This window comes from Rissa tridactyla, chromosome 2 (assembly GCF_028500815.1).
Source record: "Rissa tridactyla isolate bRisTri1 chromosome 2, bRisTri1.patW.cur.20221130, whole genome shotgun sequence".
NCBI classification, from domain to species: domain Eukaryota; kingdom Metazoa; phylum Chordata; class Aves; order Charadriiformes; family Laridae; genus Rissa; species Rissa tridactyla.
In genome coordinates this window covers 139,525,120-139,538,877 of record NC_071467.1, presented here as the reverse complement: position 1 = coordinate 139,538,877, position 13,758 = coordinate 139,525,120, and the positions used below count along the sequence as shown (strand labels likewise).

The 13,758-nt window shown below is 37.2% G+C and overlaps 1 protein-coding gene across 4 annotated transcripts in view; it reads left to right on the top strand.

Moving 5' to 3' along the window:
- UMAD1 (UBAP1-MVB12-associated (UMA) domain containing 1) overlaps positions 1-13,544 on the top strand; it is an 81,722-nt gene extending 68,178 nt beyond the window's left edge. For 2 of the 4 annotated variants that reach the window (XM_054189373.1, XM_054189374.1), the window contains exon 4: positions 11,866-13,538. In XM_054189373.1, the coding sequence (XP_054045348.1) occupies positions 11,866-12,123 (258 nt within the window). In that variant the 3' untranslated portion in view covers positions 12,124-13,538. Of the gene's footprint in view, positions 1-11,865 lie in introns of all 4 variants that reach the window. The other 2 variants (XM_054189375.1, XM_054189376.1) reach the window with 2 other exon arrangements.
- The last annotated feature ends 214 nt before the right edge of the window (positions 13,545-13,758 follow it).

Genomic DNA, 13,758 nt, shown 5'->3' with positions numbered 1-13,758 from the left:
ATGCTGGTACTGTCAGAAGAAAGATCTTATGTTTTCCTCAACTATTGTGTATGATCATAAGCTATAGGAAGTGAAGTTTTAACATTACCTTTAAAGAAGGATGACTAGTTTTTGGTGTTGGCAGCTGCAATGGAGATCACCTTTCTTAGTTCCCTTCATCCTTTGCATGTATAGTAAATAGCTGGCAGTTCTGTGCGGCATCCATGTGCAGCCACAGATTGAAAGTGTGTATGAAGTAGAGCTGCCATATGATAAGGGTTGTACATGGTTGTGATCTTAGTGAGAACGAAGGTAAATAGCCCAGTCAGCTAAAAAAAAGTGAACAACTATCACACGTTACACATTACAACTATTACTATGCAATAGTATATTTACTTTATAAAACTTCATTATATTGTAATGTTCATATTGCTCTCTGTTTGATAACTGACCAAAATATTTGAGAGGTCTTTTCATATTCGGAAGACCTCCAGGATGTATGAATCAGTGGACTTCTGTCTGCCTTCAACAGTTGAGCAACTTGCGGGGGACAGTGGATGTACATATTATATATAAATATATTAGGTGTATGTACACACTCGTGTAAAATTTAAGCAAACATGATCATTCATAAGAAAGTCTGCTTCTGCACGACACAATGGATAAGTTACTATGGCCTCACAAACAACATTTTATAAACTCTGATTTGTGCGATCTGTTGACCCAGGGTCAACCAGTAAGACCCGGGGGTGTCTTGTAGGACTATCACCTTGTAGGGTTTTTCTCAATTCTAAAAGTGACTAGTTAGACTTTTTATCTGTGTAACATGATACACAGCTGAGGTCATTTCAGATATTTAGTAATCACAGTAACATCAAGAATGCTATGTCAATTGTCTTTTTCTTAAAGGGAAGTATTATATTTTTAGATACAGGGAACTGGAGCGGGAGTTGAGAGATGTGAATTAAAGCGGTTGTCACCAACTTCCTCTCTGAACTTAGAAAACAGTTAATTTTCAAAAAAAGTAATGCAGCTCACTCTTACAAAGAGTTTTTCTATAGCACTTCTTAAGTGTGAAATACTTTTAAACCCTTTGTTTAACTTCAGCTGAGATTTCATTACAACAAGAACTAAGGAAGCCTTACAGTCTTTTAGAATGGGAGTTCAATATTCTGTCTGGCCAGAAAATACATGTAAACACAGCAACTGGATTGACTGGAGCATCTCTCCCTCCCACAGCCCTGCCTGTGGAGTCCGGAGTCAGTGCTGTGGTCAGGCTGTAGGACTGGTGAGGTCTGAGCAACAGAAGGCAAAACCACTTCCCGCAGGGAAAGAATAGCACACAAGTATGGTGTATTTTCATCGTTTAGGGTGTATAAATAGCAATGTGCATATCCACATGTAAAAAGTCTATAAAATAGTAAAATTGGCCTGATTGATTGGCAATTCATTTTGTGACCAAGCACATGTATCCAAAAACACAGTTTGCATACCTCCCTATTTAGTTTGGACAGAGAGTCACTGCATGCTTGACTTAATTGCATGCTTATTCACTTACATTGGATGGTTATTTGTAGCAGGAGATGCTCAAATTGGGTGCCCAGGTGTTCCCATTGCATTTTTTAGCCTTTCTCTAATTTGGGGATCTTCTGACTAGCTTAATCCCAGATAAAACTACTGATTATCCTATATCTCTTGCCCAAACCCATGAGGTTAGACTAAAAGCCAGTAATGCTGGTTCACTTTGCTGCTGTCAACAAATTGATTGGTCACTCATCCTGCCTCTGGGAGCAGCCCTTCTGGGCTTTCCAAATATTAAAATTGATCTAAAATGCAATGTAGATAATACATCACTTGATGAGACTGAGTGCTAATACAGCCTGATGGTACAGTGATATTTACAACATGATGCATTAGTGTAAAATGGTGTCTGAAAGATTAGTATAGGGCAGCTTATTAATAATTACTCTAAACACTAAGTATGGAAGACAACAATGTCTATAGGTTAGTTTCACTGCCACTTTCAGCAGAAAAACCCAAAAAGTGCAGACAACAGTGGACAGTGCATATTAATGGAAAGGAAATACAACGTGAAAACTGTCTCGTTTCAGTCTAAAGTGCTAATACTGATAAGACAGGAATATGTTTTACCTGTACTTGCCATCAGTGTGGTTTGAGCCTTTCACCATAATGTGCTGCTGCGGTAATTTCTGCCTTAAAAAAATCCCCCAAACTTCACTACTCCTTAGTTGAATCAGACTTGTGAAAGACGGTGCATTGGGTAGCACATAGTCAAATTTTGTTCTAAAGCCCTTTTTAAAAATACAAGATAAAATGGAAATTATTTGTTTGCAAATTTCTTTTCTTTCCTTCCACAGTATAACAAATTTTAAGAATACTTTTCTAGTGCTGTAATGCAATTAATAGACCTGCTTGATAAAAAAAAAAATCTATTTTAAAAGCCAATAAAGTACTTTTCTTCCTGTTCATTATCGTCCAATTATCTTCCTTCCATAGCGAACCAGGTGGCTGAAAGAGGCCACCTTGATTGAACAAGATGACCAATATTTGTTTCCTTTTGTTTATTTTATTAATTATTTGGTCCTTTACTGCTTTAAAAGTCATTGTACTTTTATTCCTGCATCCCAAAAGCCTAAGCAGTAGGTGTTGAGGACAACTCAGTCTTGTTACTGGTTGTGGATTGAAGCTTTACACTCTGGCTCCCGGTAAGCTGTTTGCTGAAGGGGCTGTTGACAAGTGCTCCAGCTACACACTGTGTATGGAGGAACTTAAGGTCAAGTATCCATCCTTGCTTTCTCTTATTGACTTGAATCTCTATGGAGAGAGCAGTTGGAAAGTTGGATTAGGAGATACTTGCCTAACTCAGTTTTTCAGCATTAGAATATTTTAAATTTGTAAATAGGACACATTGCTAGTCTTGGACACATGTCTGGATTTTAAGCAGCGCAATAAAACCTTCAGAATAAGTCACTTAGTACAGTAATTTTTATTCACACATCTCCCTGAGAACCCCTTCATGTTCTTCAAGATAGAGGAGAGAGACCATTAGGAAGATCCAGGGGTTTAGTTACCTAATGAAACTTCTGAAAGCACCGCTGAGGACATTGTTGGCAGGTATCACTGGAGGAATCTTCACCTGGGTTCAGACTAGTAATTCTTTTCTGTTCACTGTACTTAATTAGCTTTTTTCTGAAAAACAAATCCAAGATCATTTCCTTTTCCTTTCCTCTTGTTGTAGGTGGAAATTGTTATTCCTCTGTCTTTTTCCTCTCGCTGATATTAATGTTCTAGGGAGACATTTCACGAATGTTGCTGACTACCTCAATTACTCAAGGAGAGATTTCCTTTTCTTCTCAAAACAATAACTTCTGATTTACACAGCTTTTGCCAGTTGTTCCGATTTGCTTCAATAGATAACGGAATTTGAACAGTTAATAACTGAATTTTGTATTACATTAGGAGTTCAGGTGGTGGCAAAATAAATGTGAGTACTTTGTGCTTTTGGATGACACTGAAGTTACAGAACAAATCCATTATCAGCATTTATCAGACTTATCTATTCATTTTATAATATATTGACTTGTCCTTCAGTTCTGATTTGTGGCTGCGGAATGAATTGCTGGATGTCTAGAGCTGCCTGCATTTTCAATTACAGTTCTTCTGGCTTGCAGTTTACTTACTATAGTAATTTGCATGAACTTTTTTAATCTTTGAACACGCATGCTACAGAAAAAATAAAATCTGGCCTAGTTAGTAACGTTTCCTGGCACTGGCAGAAGCACAACGTGCTGAATATTGTTCATGTTGCTTATTATAATGTATGAGATCTTTTCTATGAATAGCTTGCATAGTACTTCGAAGGAACAGGGAACTTGATAAACCATTCCTTACTGAACCCACGTCTCTCCATTTCTTCTAAGATAATTCTTATCAAAATATTCATGTTGCAGAGGAGACTATTGTGCAAAATTCAGCTGTTAGGACAGTGCCCTAAGCTGGGGGCCCTCCTCTGGAGAGGCAGAGGGAGGCAACAAGAACAGGAACTCTGCTACTGAGGGGGTATAAATGCTGATACACCTCTTCAGTTGTCAGATTCAAAAGTGCTAAAATCGGTTGGGATAGAAGGAAAAATAAGCAAATAATTATTTTCATGATGGTGGGAAATTAAGACTTAGAATTTTAATAAAGATTTAGAATCCTTTTCTGCTTGCTTCTTATTTCTGCTTGCTTCTTATTTCTGCTTTCCCTTAATTCTACAGTCTTTCTTCATGTTGCATCTTACCCCTGTTTGTTCACAATTTTATAGTTTCTCATTATAGGTGCCCGCGTTTGAGATGTTATGGTTCTCTGTCTTTAAACAATTATTGAATGAAATAATTAAATAATAGGAATTAGGAATAAAAATATCATTATACAATTTCAGTTACATTAAGTTCAATATATTTGCTGAATTTATCACCATCCCCCCTCCAAATATTTTCTGTGCCTAATTGTTATTATAGGGGATTGACTGAAACCAGAACCTTAATCTTGTTCTGGTTTGAGTTTGCAAAACTGTTAGGAAAGAAAAAGAATTTTTTTCTTACAGGATGAACAAATGAGATAGTTGGTTTAGGGAGTAGTTACGCAGTCATTTGTGGTACTTAAGAATACTTTTCAGGGTAGAATTGTGTTTTTCACAGGCATCTCTAGTATCTACTAGGATAACTAAACTAAGACTCTTTCATTGTGGAACATTTGGAATATCCAGAGTTCAAATGGCAACCTCGCAAATCTCCCCCTCTGCAGAGATTAACAGTTTTATGTGTTTGAGAGAGCAAGGACTAATTACAGAAAGTTCATTCTGCATTTAAACTATCAAATTGTTCCTACATTAAAGAAAAAGCTAGTTCTAAATAATTGCACTTTTCTAATTGCTTTAATGTCAATAAGGATGTACAAATGTACATCGTTATTGATACTGAAAGTGTGGTTTAGCAAAGATTCCCCTACTGTTCATGGCAAGCCAGGATACTCGGTGGGGAGCTTTGCTATAATAATGAAAAACTGTAGAATGTCACAGGTACTTTTCACTGTTTCTTTAGAATTTTTTTTATTTAAGATTTCAGCAACATTAACTTGACCTTGATTCCATTGTAGTCTAAGGAATGGCTGAAAAGCATGCTTTAAAGTGGAAAATGAAAAAGAAGAATAACTAAAATTTGTGTCACAAATCAGTAAAAATATACTTAAATGCTTATTTTAAAATCTGGTTCTGTTTTACTCTGAACAGCAATAGTGACAAATGGAGAAAAAACATGCTGCCTACTAATCACACAAAATTTGTACAGGTAGCAGGAGCTCTTTAAGAAAGACAAATCACTGCTGTGTTGCCGAATGAGAGTCATAAGAAGCTGGGAAACAAGAGCCCAAAGCAAATGGGAAAGCTGATTTCCATTGACAGCCATTGTTGCTTCTAAAAGCCTCTCCAAGGACTTGATCTTAGCCCGAAGCTTTCAGCATGGAAGTCTGCCCTGTCACAACCACTGACAACACCAATCTTAGGCTAGTATTACAATCCCATTCACTGCAGTTCTGTTAAGAAAGAAATGAAGTGACCAGAAGCCATTTGGATATGGCGATGAGCTACTGCAAGGTCTCCAGCACTTTTTCTTCCATTTACTTTTGTTCTCACAGTTAGAAATAATTTTTTTTCTTGAGTCCCTGGAGGGAATGCTGACTAAACTTTTGAGTGAGCCTTGAAAGAATAGCAGCTCTCATGATTCACGTGAGGTTTTCTGAACCATCTCAGGGGCATCCGTATTGTGCTTGTCCGGGTGGGTTTCTTCCTTTCTTACAATTCTGTAAGCTCACATACTTATTGCTGTGTTGAGCGTGGGGGTGTTTTGCTGTTGATTTTTTGGGTTGGGTTTTTTGTGACATTTAAAAACTGTCGTGTCATGAACGCTTTTCCCCCCTCCAGCAAGGTTTTACTGATCCTTTTCTCCTAGCTTAAATTTTTTAATACAAAGTACTAAACATTCAGAGCGCCTTGTGAGTAATTCTCCTCTTCCCCTCTGTTCCTCTTTGCCATTACTGATCTTACTTGAAATGTGGATCGTTTTCATCAATACTCGCTCTGGAATTCCTACAAATTTTCTAAAAAGGCCTAAAAAGAAAGCATCAATTGAAACACAATTGGAAGAACAATCCCTTAAGACAATTTCCATTTCTAGATATGTGAGAAATAACTTCACAGTGCTACATAAATTCTGAGATACATTATGGTACACTATTTGCTGTAATACTGCAAAATTGCCTGAAATAAAGATAATATTTCTAAATGATCAATAGTGTTGCAGGTCTCTGTCATAATTATGATATTGCTGGATACTTACTAAATATTCTGGAAGAACGAACATACAGTGTGTTCCTCAAGGCTGTCTTTTTAAGGAAAATGGGCCTTCTGGAAAAAACCCCAAACCTTTATTTTTTTACAGAAAGTACAAATTTCTTGAAATGAATCACTTTTTACTAGAAAACCTTGTTGAACAATTTGGATGATAGTACTGATCTTTGATTTTTCTTCAGAGCACTGTAAATCCAGCTTCTCAGTACATTATAAACTATGCATTTTTTCTTCCTTACGAGACTCTTGGCAGACTTTATGGTTAGCACACAGAGATGCAGCAAATTAGATGTTTTTAAAGGCAGCCGAGAAAGATTTTAAAAAAAAAAAAAAAAAAGGAAAAATTTACCATAGAGGACAATTTTGTAGTTAGTTAGTTTTGAAATAACACATAACACCCTTGTTGTCAAAGCACAATAAGTATCTGGTGGCCAGCTACCATATATATTTACACACTGTTTCTTTTATCCCTGTTCATTTGGATTGCAAACCAAGAATGAAGAAGACACCTTGCTTATTTGAATTAAATTTGATTACCATATCTTCCGTAATTTTAACTGACTTTTTGACTCCCTGGTGTTTGGTGAAATGTAAATTGTTTGGTGATCTTCGCAGTGCATTCAATTAATATTTCTCATAGCAGGATTGTGTGTCATAGCATTTGGCAGTGCTTTGTTTAGCTAATGTCTAGAGAATATGCTCTGAATAGATTGTATTCTGGATAAATAAGTTAGGCATTTAAGTAGGAACCAGTGTGACTAATGTGGGATATCAAATTCTGTAGGACTTGCAGTTCTATATATGCTTGAAGAATGCATACGTGAAAACATAAGCCATTTCATAACCTTGGCTTTGATTGCATCACATAGCTTTGTGCTGGTGTTTGCATTGGAACCAGCTTGGGCGATCTCAGCATTGATGGGTGATTGATGCTCTTTAGTAGAGTGTCCAGTTCTTCATTACGTTACCACAGTCGCTATAAAAGCCTGCTGGTCAGGTTGGCTTCGTCAAGGTCTTTTCACTGATGTGGATTCTCCAGCATATGAGTGAAATATGTCTTAGCCCCCTTAAAGGATGTCTTTATGATTTGGAAGCACAAAAATATGTCTAGCTTGATAAGATCTTGCACATGAGGCCATTATTTAAGTATCACTGCAGGAACGCTCAGAAACAATTCTGAATAGCAAAGGGCAATGATTGCCTGTAATGACTGCACTAGGCAGAATTGAAAAATTACTTCTTGAGACCTGAAATGCTGAGAAAATTTTATATACAGAAACTTTTTTTCTTTGTATGTAGATACCTAGTAGTCGATATGATACATAGATAATACAATATATGCCATAATACATATGACACACTGTGTACCAGATAAAAGGATGGACTCCACAGTATTCAAGGAGTTAAACTGCAAATGTGACAGAATTTTCCATCAGCATATCTTCAGTTAAATCTCCAGGTTAACTTTGACCAGCGTTTTTCTACCATGTTTGGGTTTTGCATACTTCGTTAAAGAATTGTCCTCCCGGGGTTTTGTATTTTTCCCATTGCATAATTTGTTGGGACATCAGTCCAATAATAGTGACGTAACATGTGACTTGCTATAAATGAAAAAGTGAGTGTGAACATTTTAAGATAGTGAAAAATAGCCGTTTTCATGGGAGAGATAGTAGTGGTTTATGTGTGAAACTAAAATAGGAAATCTCGAGTACTTTTCTCATTTCTGCTGTGAACTGGTCTTGTCATATTGGACCCAAGACCTTCCCATGGGGGGCTGGGTAGACTGGGACCCAAAGACCATTGGATCTGAGATCAGAGTATGGCATTTGTTATACTGATGTGACACTTTTCTTTGCTCCTGACTTATTTGTACTATGTTGCTCCCAGCCATTTCGGGCTTTATTTATGGTACTGTTTTGACTATTCAAATAGTATCAGCATCTATAGACTATTAAGAGCCTCCCTGACAATATGCAGAGATTGAGTATGGTAAAATGATGTTTAACAGTAAAATAATTCTGATGTAATTCATCCTTCCTTACTGCAGTATTGCTTTGAAACGTGGAGCGGGACTTGAGAGTGAGGAAACCTGGTTCTTGCTCTGTCCTTGTCAATACACAGTATCTGCTGCGTGCAGAAAGGGTTTTAGTTTCTGGGGCTGCCCATTTGGCACCCATCTAAGAAATGTAAGGTTTCTGGAGGAAAAAAGAAAATCCAAGCTAGTTTGTGCTTTCCGATTATTTTTTTTTTTCCTCTTTGAAGTTAGTTTTGCCACATGACAGTCTAATTTGCATTGTAAATAAAGTTCATCCAGCTTGTGGGACAATTAAGATATAAACAGGTGTTCATAAAGTTATAATTTGCCAAACAAAATAAACATTAGATTTTAGGGATTTCTGATTATCATCTGAGCTATGGGAATAGGACAGCGAGCGAGGGATCATTTTTCCCCGGAATGTGGGAGTGGGGGGAGGCAGAAGGGTCTTTGAAGATCTTGTTTAATTGATTCCTAGATGTAACCTTTTCCTGTTTTTCATTTGGGGTTTCTGGCTCCACTCTCCCCTTCAGAATACGGGACTGACGTAATATAAGCAAATACCAGCACCTCAATAAACGCCCCGCAGGTTATTTCTTTCAAGAGGGAATGTAACAAATTTGTGCAGAGTAGAAATTAAGGCAAGTTTTTAAGTTTACAGCAGCTCCCAATTTAAGTACTTATTTAAATTATTGTGGGGTGTTGTTTTTTTTTCTCAGATAAATATCATTAACATCAATAAATGTTCTGTGTGTTTGGCAGTGTTCATAGCAAGAGAACATGTCTATAGCAGAAGATGTTTATGAATTTTATTGTGATGCACACCTTGAGCTTATTTGGGCGTGACAAGAAGGAAGACTTCTGTAAGCGTTATCAATTAGCAGCTATAGAAACTAAGATTCCTTTTAAAGTGAGAGCTGCTGACCTTCGACTTGAAGATAACTGTGCTGGTTAGAACAGACAAGAGGTTTTAGGATTTTTCCTGAACTTATAGATTTATGGTGCTGTTGCTTGTGGTTTATGGCTCAGAGCTTGGAAAGCTGCAGTAAGAGAACTATGCAGGCTGTATTCCTAACTTCTCTGCTAGCTTTCCTATTTTCCCTGCCCTCTAAAGATACCAGCATCAGTAAGGAAAGCTAAAAGAAATCTTCCTTATCAGCTCTTGCCTCTGCTGTTGCACGTAGCTTTCTGAAGAGCTGTCAGCTACTAATAAGAATAGACAACTAAGAAGAGGAAAGCTAAGGGAAATGGAGAACAAGAAGAAATATCAGTAAACTGTAGCTGTAGGAATTCTGTAGTACAGACATGTCAGTATTACAATAGCTCAGGGAATATTGCTATAGCAGGAGAAACACAGTGCCATAACCTGTCTATCTCCAGAAGGCTCTGAAGTGGCCTAGACGAACAGACAAAATGAGACTACTCTTTCCTTTTTGATACCTATGAAAGAAAATGTCTTATACCAATTAGCCAGAAGGTGTTCTGAAAGAGGAGGGGAAAAAAATCAAACAGGATTTATACTGGGAAGTGAATCCCAGGAGCTCAGTAGGAAGGTGCTTTCCTCACTTGCCTCCTTTGGAGCTCATTCGCTCCTCTTCTGTTTTGGATCATGACCAGTAAGTTTAGTAGTTGTATCTAGCAGTTGTTCCTTTTAATAAAACTTCTTAACCTTAGGAAATTTTACATTATTATCCTGTGACATAATAGAACGGATCTTGTGAAGTTTATCTTAAGCTTTAGGTTTCTAATCATCATGAGCGTAAACGAAATTTTCCAAAAGAGGGTCCATTTCAGAGCATGCAGCGCCACTAACCCCTTCTGTCCCAGTAGCTTACGGAGGAGCGAGCTTCCTCCATCACCTAAGAGAAGTACTGACTCTGAACTGACTTAGATTGGCAAGATTATCTGTTTCATTGTTCATAGTTTAATAGAAGGTTTAATGTTTGTTTATCTGTCCTACTAGATGAAATGTTGGGCTGTGTAAGGAATGAGTAGCGCTCAGATTGTGTTCAAGTCAAATCCGGTCCTTCCTTTGAGAAGCAGATGGAGGGCCTTTTACCTGGATAAATGCTTGGCTGTGTTACATACTCCCAGGCTAGAAAACAACCCCACCCCACCACCCAAACTGTCCTTCTGTCAAACAGCCACAACCTCAGGTTCTCCATAACGACCACGACCTGTAACATTCAACTCCAACACAGGTCAGATCTTGAGCAGCACAGCTGCCCTAAAAATGGAATGATTTAGGATGAAAGCGACCTCCATAAAACCAGATCCATTTAACTCATGATCGGTTGAACATGAAATCAGCTTTTAAATCTTTCAGTGCTCTCCCTTTCCTAATGACAGTGTAAGCTTTGGACTTTTCTGGCTGTGCGCTGAGTGTGGAGGTTGAAAGGAAGAAGTCAGGACTGCAATTAGAAATTCATGTCTAATGTTCCTGGCTCTGACATGACTTGTTAAGCACTTTTGAACAAATTATTGAATATTTCTGTATGTGTGCTTATACAAAATAGAAATCCATATAACAAACATCTTATTTCTAGAGATGATATGAGAGCTATCAGTTTGCATAGCATTTTATTGCTATAAATAGTAAAACAAGTTAGATTTGATTTCTAGAGGCAGAGTAAATAGTATTTTCTTTTTTTTTTTTTTTAAACAGTACAAGTTTTAGGATAGACACTTAATAAGGTCATATTGGTGGGCCAATAATCAAAGCTTGCAAGTCTGTTTGGTCCGGCATCCTATCTCCTGGCATTTTCTGTAAATTATATTGATTTCTTCTGTATGGCGGTGTTTTTTATTTCATTGTTGGTTTTGGTTCAGGGGTTTTTTTTAGGTTTTTTTGTAAGTTTTGATAACTTTTTTTCTTATAAAACACATATTTGGCAATGTATATATTGCCATATAATAGACCTCACCAGCCAGTCATACAATTCCATTTCAAATTTGAAAGCAACATCAGAATCACTACGAAATAAGTGGGATAGGAGTGTTTTTTAATCGTCAAAGTCATGCCTTTGTTGGACAACTTCTGAAAAGGCACAGGGGGAACAAAAGATGGAACTTCATCAGTTTATGAAAGGAATTACATGAAGTAATTTCCCCTAAACAGGCCTGGACGTAATGACAAAAAGGTCCTACCAGCCTTATGGATTTCATAAATGCAGAGTAACATTAGGTGGAGAAATCACACTAATCATTCAAAAATATCTAATGTTGCTTTAGCCTTAAGTCAAGTCAATCTGACCCAAAGAATTATATCGAGATGCATTAAGAATTGCTATTTTATATCTGCCTGATCCAAAATCTGAAACTGATTTTGTTTTTTAATTTATTTTTTTGTTTTCATTTATTAATAGGTCATGATGGTTCTAAGTAGAAAGCCTTAGCTGCCTGATTCGTAGTGTCTAAATTTCTGTTCTTGTGTTCTCTTTAGGTAAATACAGGGCACCGATCGCAGTTGACTGTATCAAGTGCAGAGGTGGGAAATGAAAGGAGTCAAAATTTGGAAAGCAGCCCTTTCATGTCAGATCTTCTGAGTGACGTACCCTTTGCCCTAGCACCACATGTGTTAGCAGTACAGGGCACCCATAATGACGTTCCTGACCGATTGCTCACCTACGACATCAATGATAATTTATCAAGATTTTGGTATGACTTTACGCTTGAAAATTCAGTGCTTTGTGATCCTTAATGTTTTGGGTTTTTTTATTTCTTCTGTTTATGTCAAGGAAGAAGTCATAAGGTGAAGATAAAGACTTACTTTAATTGACTTGATATTTTGGGGGCCTGCCACTGGTACATCAGATGCATTGGATCAAAAGGATTATTACTGTGTTATATTTCTTAGCTTTACGTGGACTGTAACTTACTATGTTAAACATTCTGTTTATCTCCAAAGAAATCAAGCAAAACTGTTTCAGCCTGAATAGGAGACTGGCTGTTGGTATCTACTACCAGTAGGTAGGCTGCAGACACAAACATTTCATAACTTTAAGATGAAGTCTACGCACATCTGCACTATTTTGTTATTTCACTCAAACACATAGATCCTGTTACACGTGTTTCTTTAAGATCACCTCTGATTTCCTACAGATAGAAACTAGTATTAATGCTAAAGCAATGCTGCTTTGCACTACTGGACAGACAGCTTTCCAGTTGAACCAAGTTTTAAAACTCAGAGTTAATTATAAGTACTTAGATAATTATGGAGACGTAATAGAATTGGTTAAATTTACCAATTTCATTGTGAAAATGAGTTGCTCCGCTCCCTTTCCAGTAGATGGTATTTTTGTCCATCTCGCTTTGTGCCTGGAGAAGTCCTCCCCGCCTGCCTGTTGGCTGCTGTTTGTTCTCAGTACCACATGTGTTCCTGATTTATACACGGATCAGCTTTTCCATTTTAACCTCTTTGCCCCCTGAAGAAGGAAATCTCAGGACACGTACTTTTAATGGTCACACCCTTCTTTTTTTAATTTGTGTGCCAGAGATACAGATGGCAATGTTTAACAACAGGAAAACATTACATTGTTTCTTATCCAGCTAAATTAAATGGCTAAGTACCTAAACATGCGTTCTCACAGACCACTGCGTCCCCTGCTCACAAACTTTAGAGTATGTTTTGCCCGACTAAAACCAGAGCTGCCGTTGCGTGAGCAACAGCGCGCTCATGTAACATCACGATTTGTGATGAATAATGATCCGTGGGACACAAAAGGCTACACTTGTTTTCTCTCTTGGAGTAGAATATTTATATTTTGCCAAATGTCAGTGGATATTTTCATATATTTTCTATGCTCTGTGATAGCTTAAAATACGTATATTTTCAGACTTGCATCCTCTTACAGTATTTGAGATAAATACTGTAAATGATGGAAAAATTACATTGTGAATATGTCTTAGGTTGTTAAATAATTGTGGTTTAGATTTTTTTTTTTTTAAATGTAAGTATTTAATATTTTTGAAAGCTATGTTTGTAAATGTTTTGAAGTTATTGTTTCAGGGAAAATATCTGTGCTGCACTCCAATAAATAAAAAAGCTAATTAACATTGAATTATTTTTTATGTGTGAGAGTAATTGCTTGGCTTCACCTGTATTGTATACTGTAGCTGTGACCATTCAGACTTCATGGGAGCTTGAACCTGGAAATTCAATTTGGAAATCTTCTCAGCGTTATTTAAAAATCGAGGTCATTCTAATGAAAAATATCACACTTTCATCTGATGTATTCTGTGTGCTATGTTGGGGACTTGCAGTGGTTTAGGTGGCATCTATGACGCTGCTCTGAGGTTAGTATGGCCGGGAGCTGGGAAGTACTCAGACCTCTTA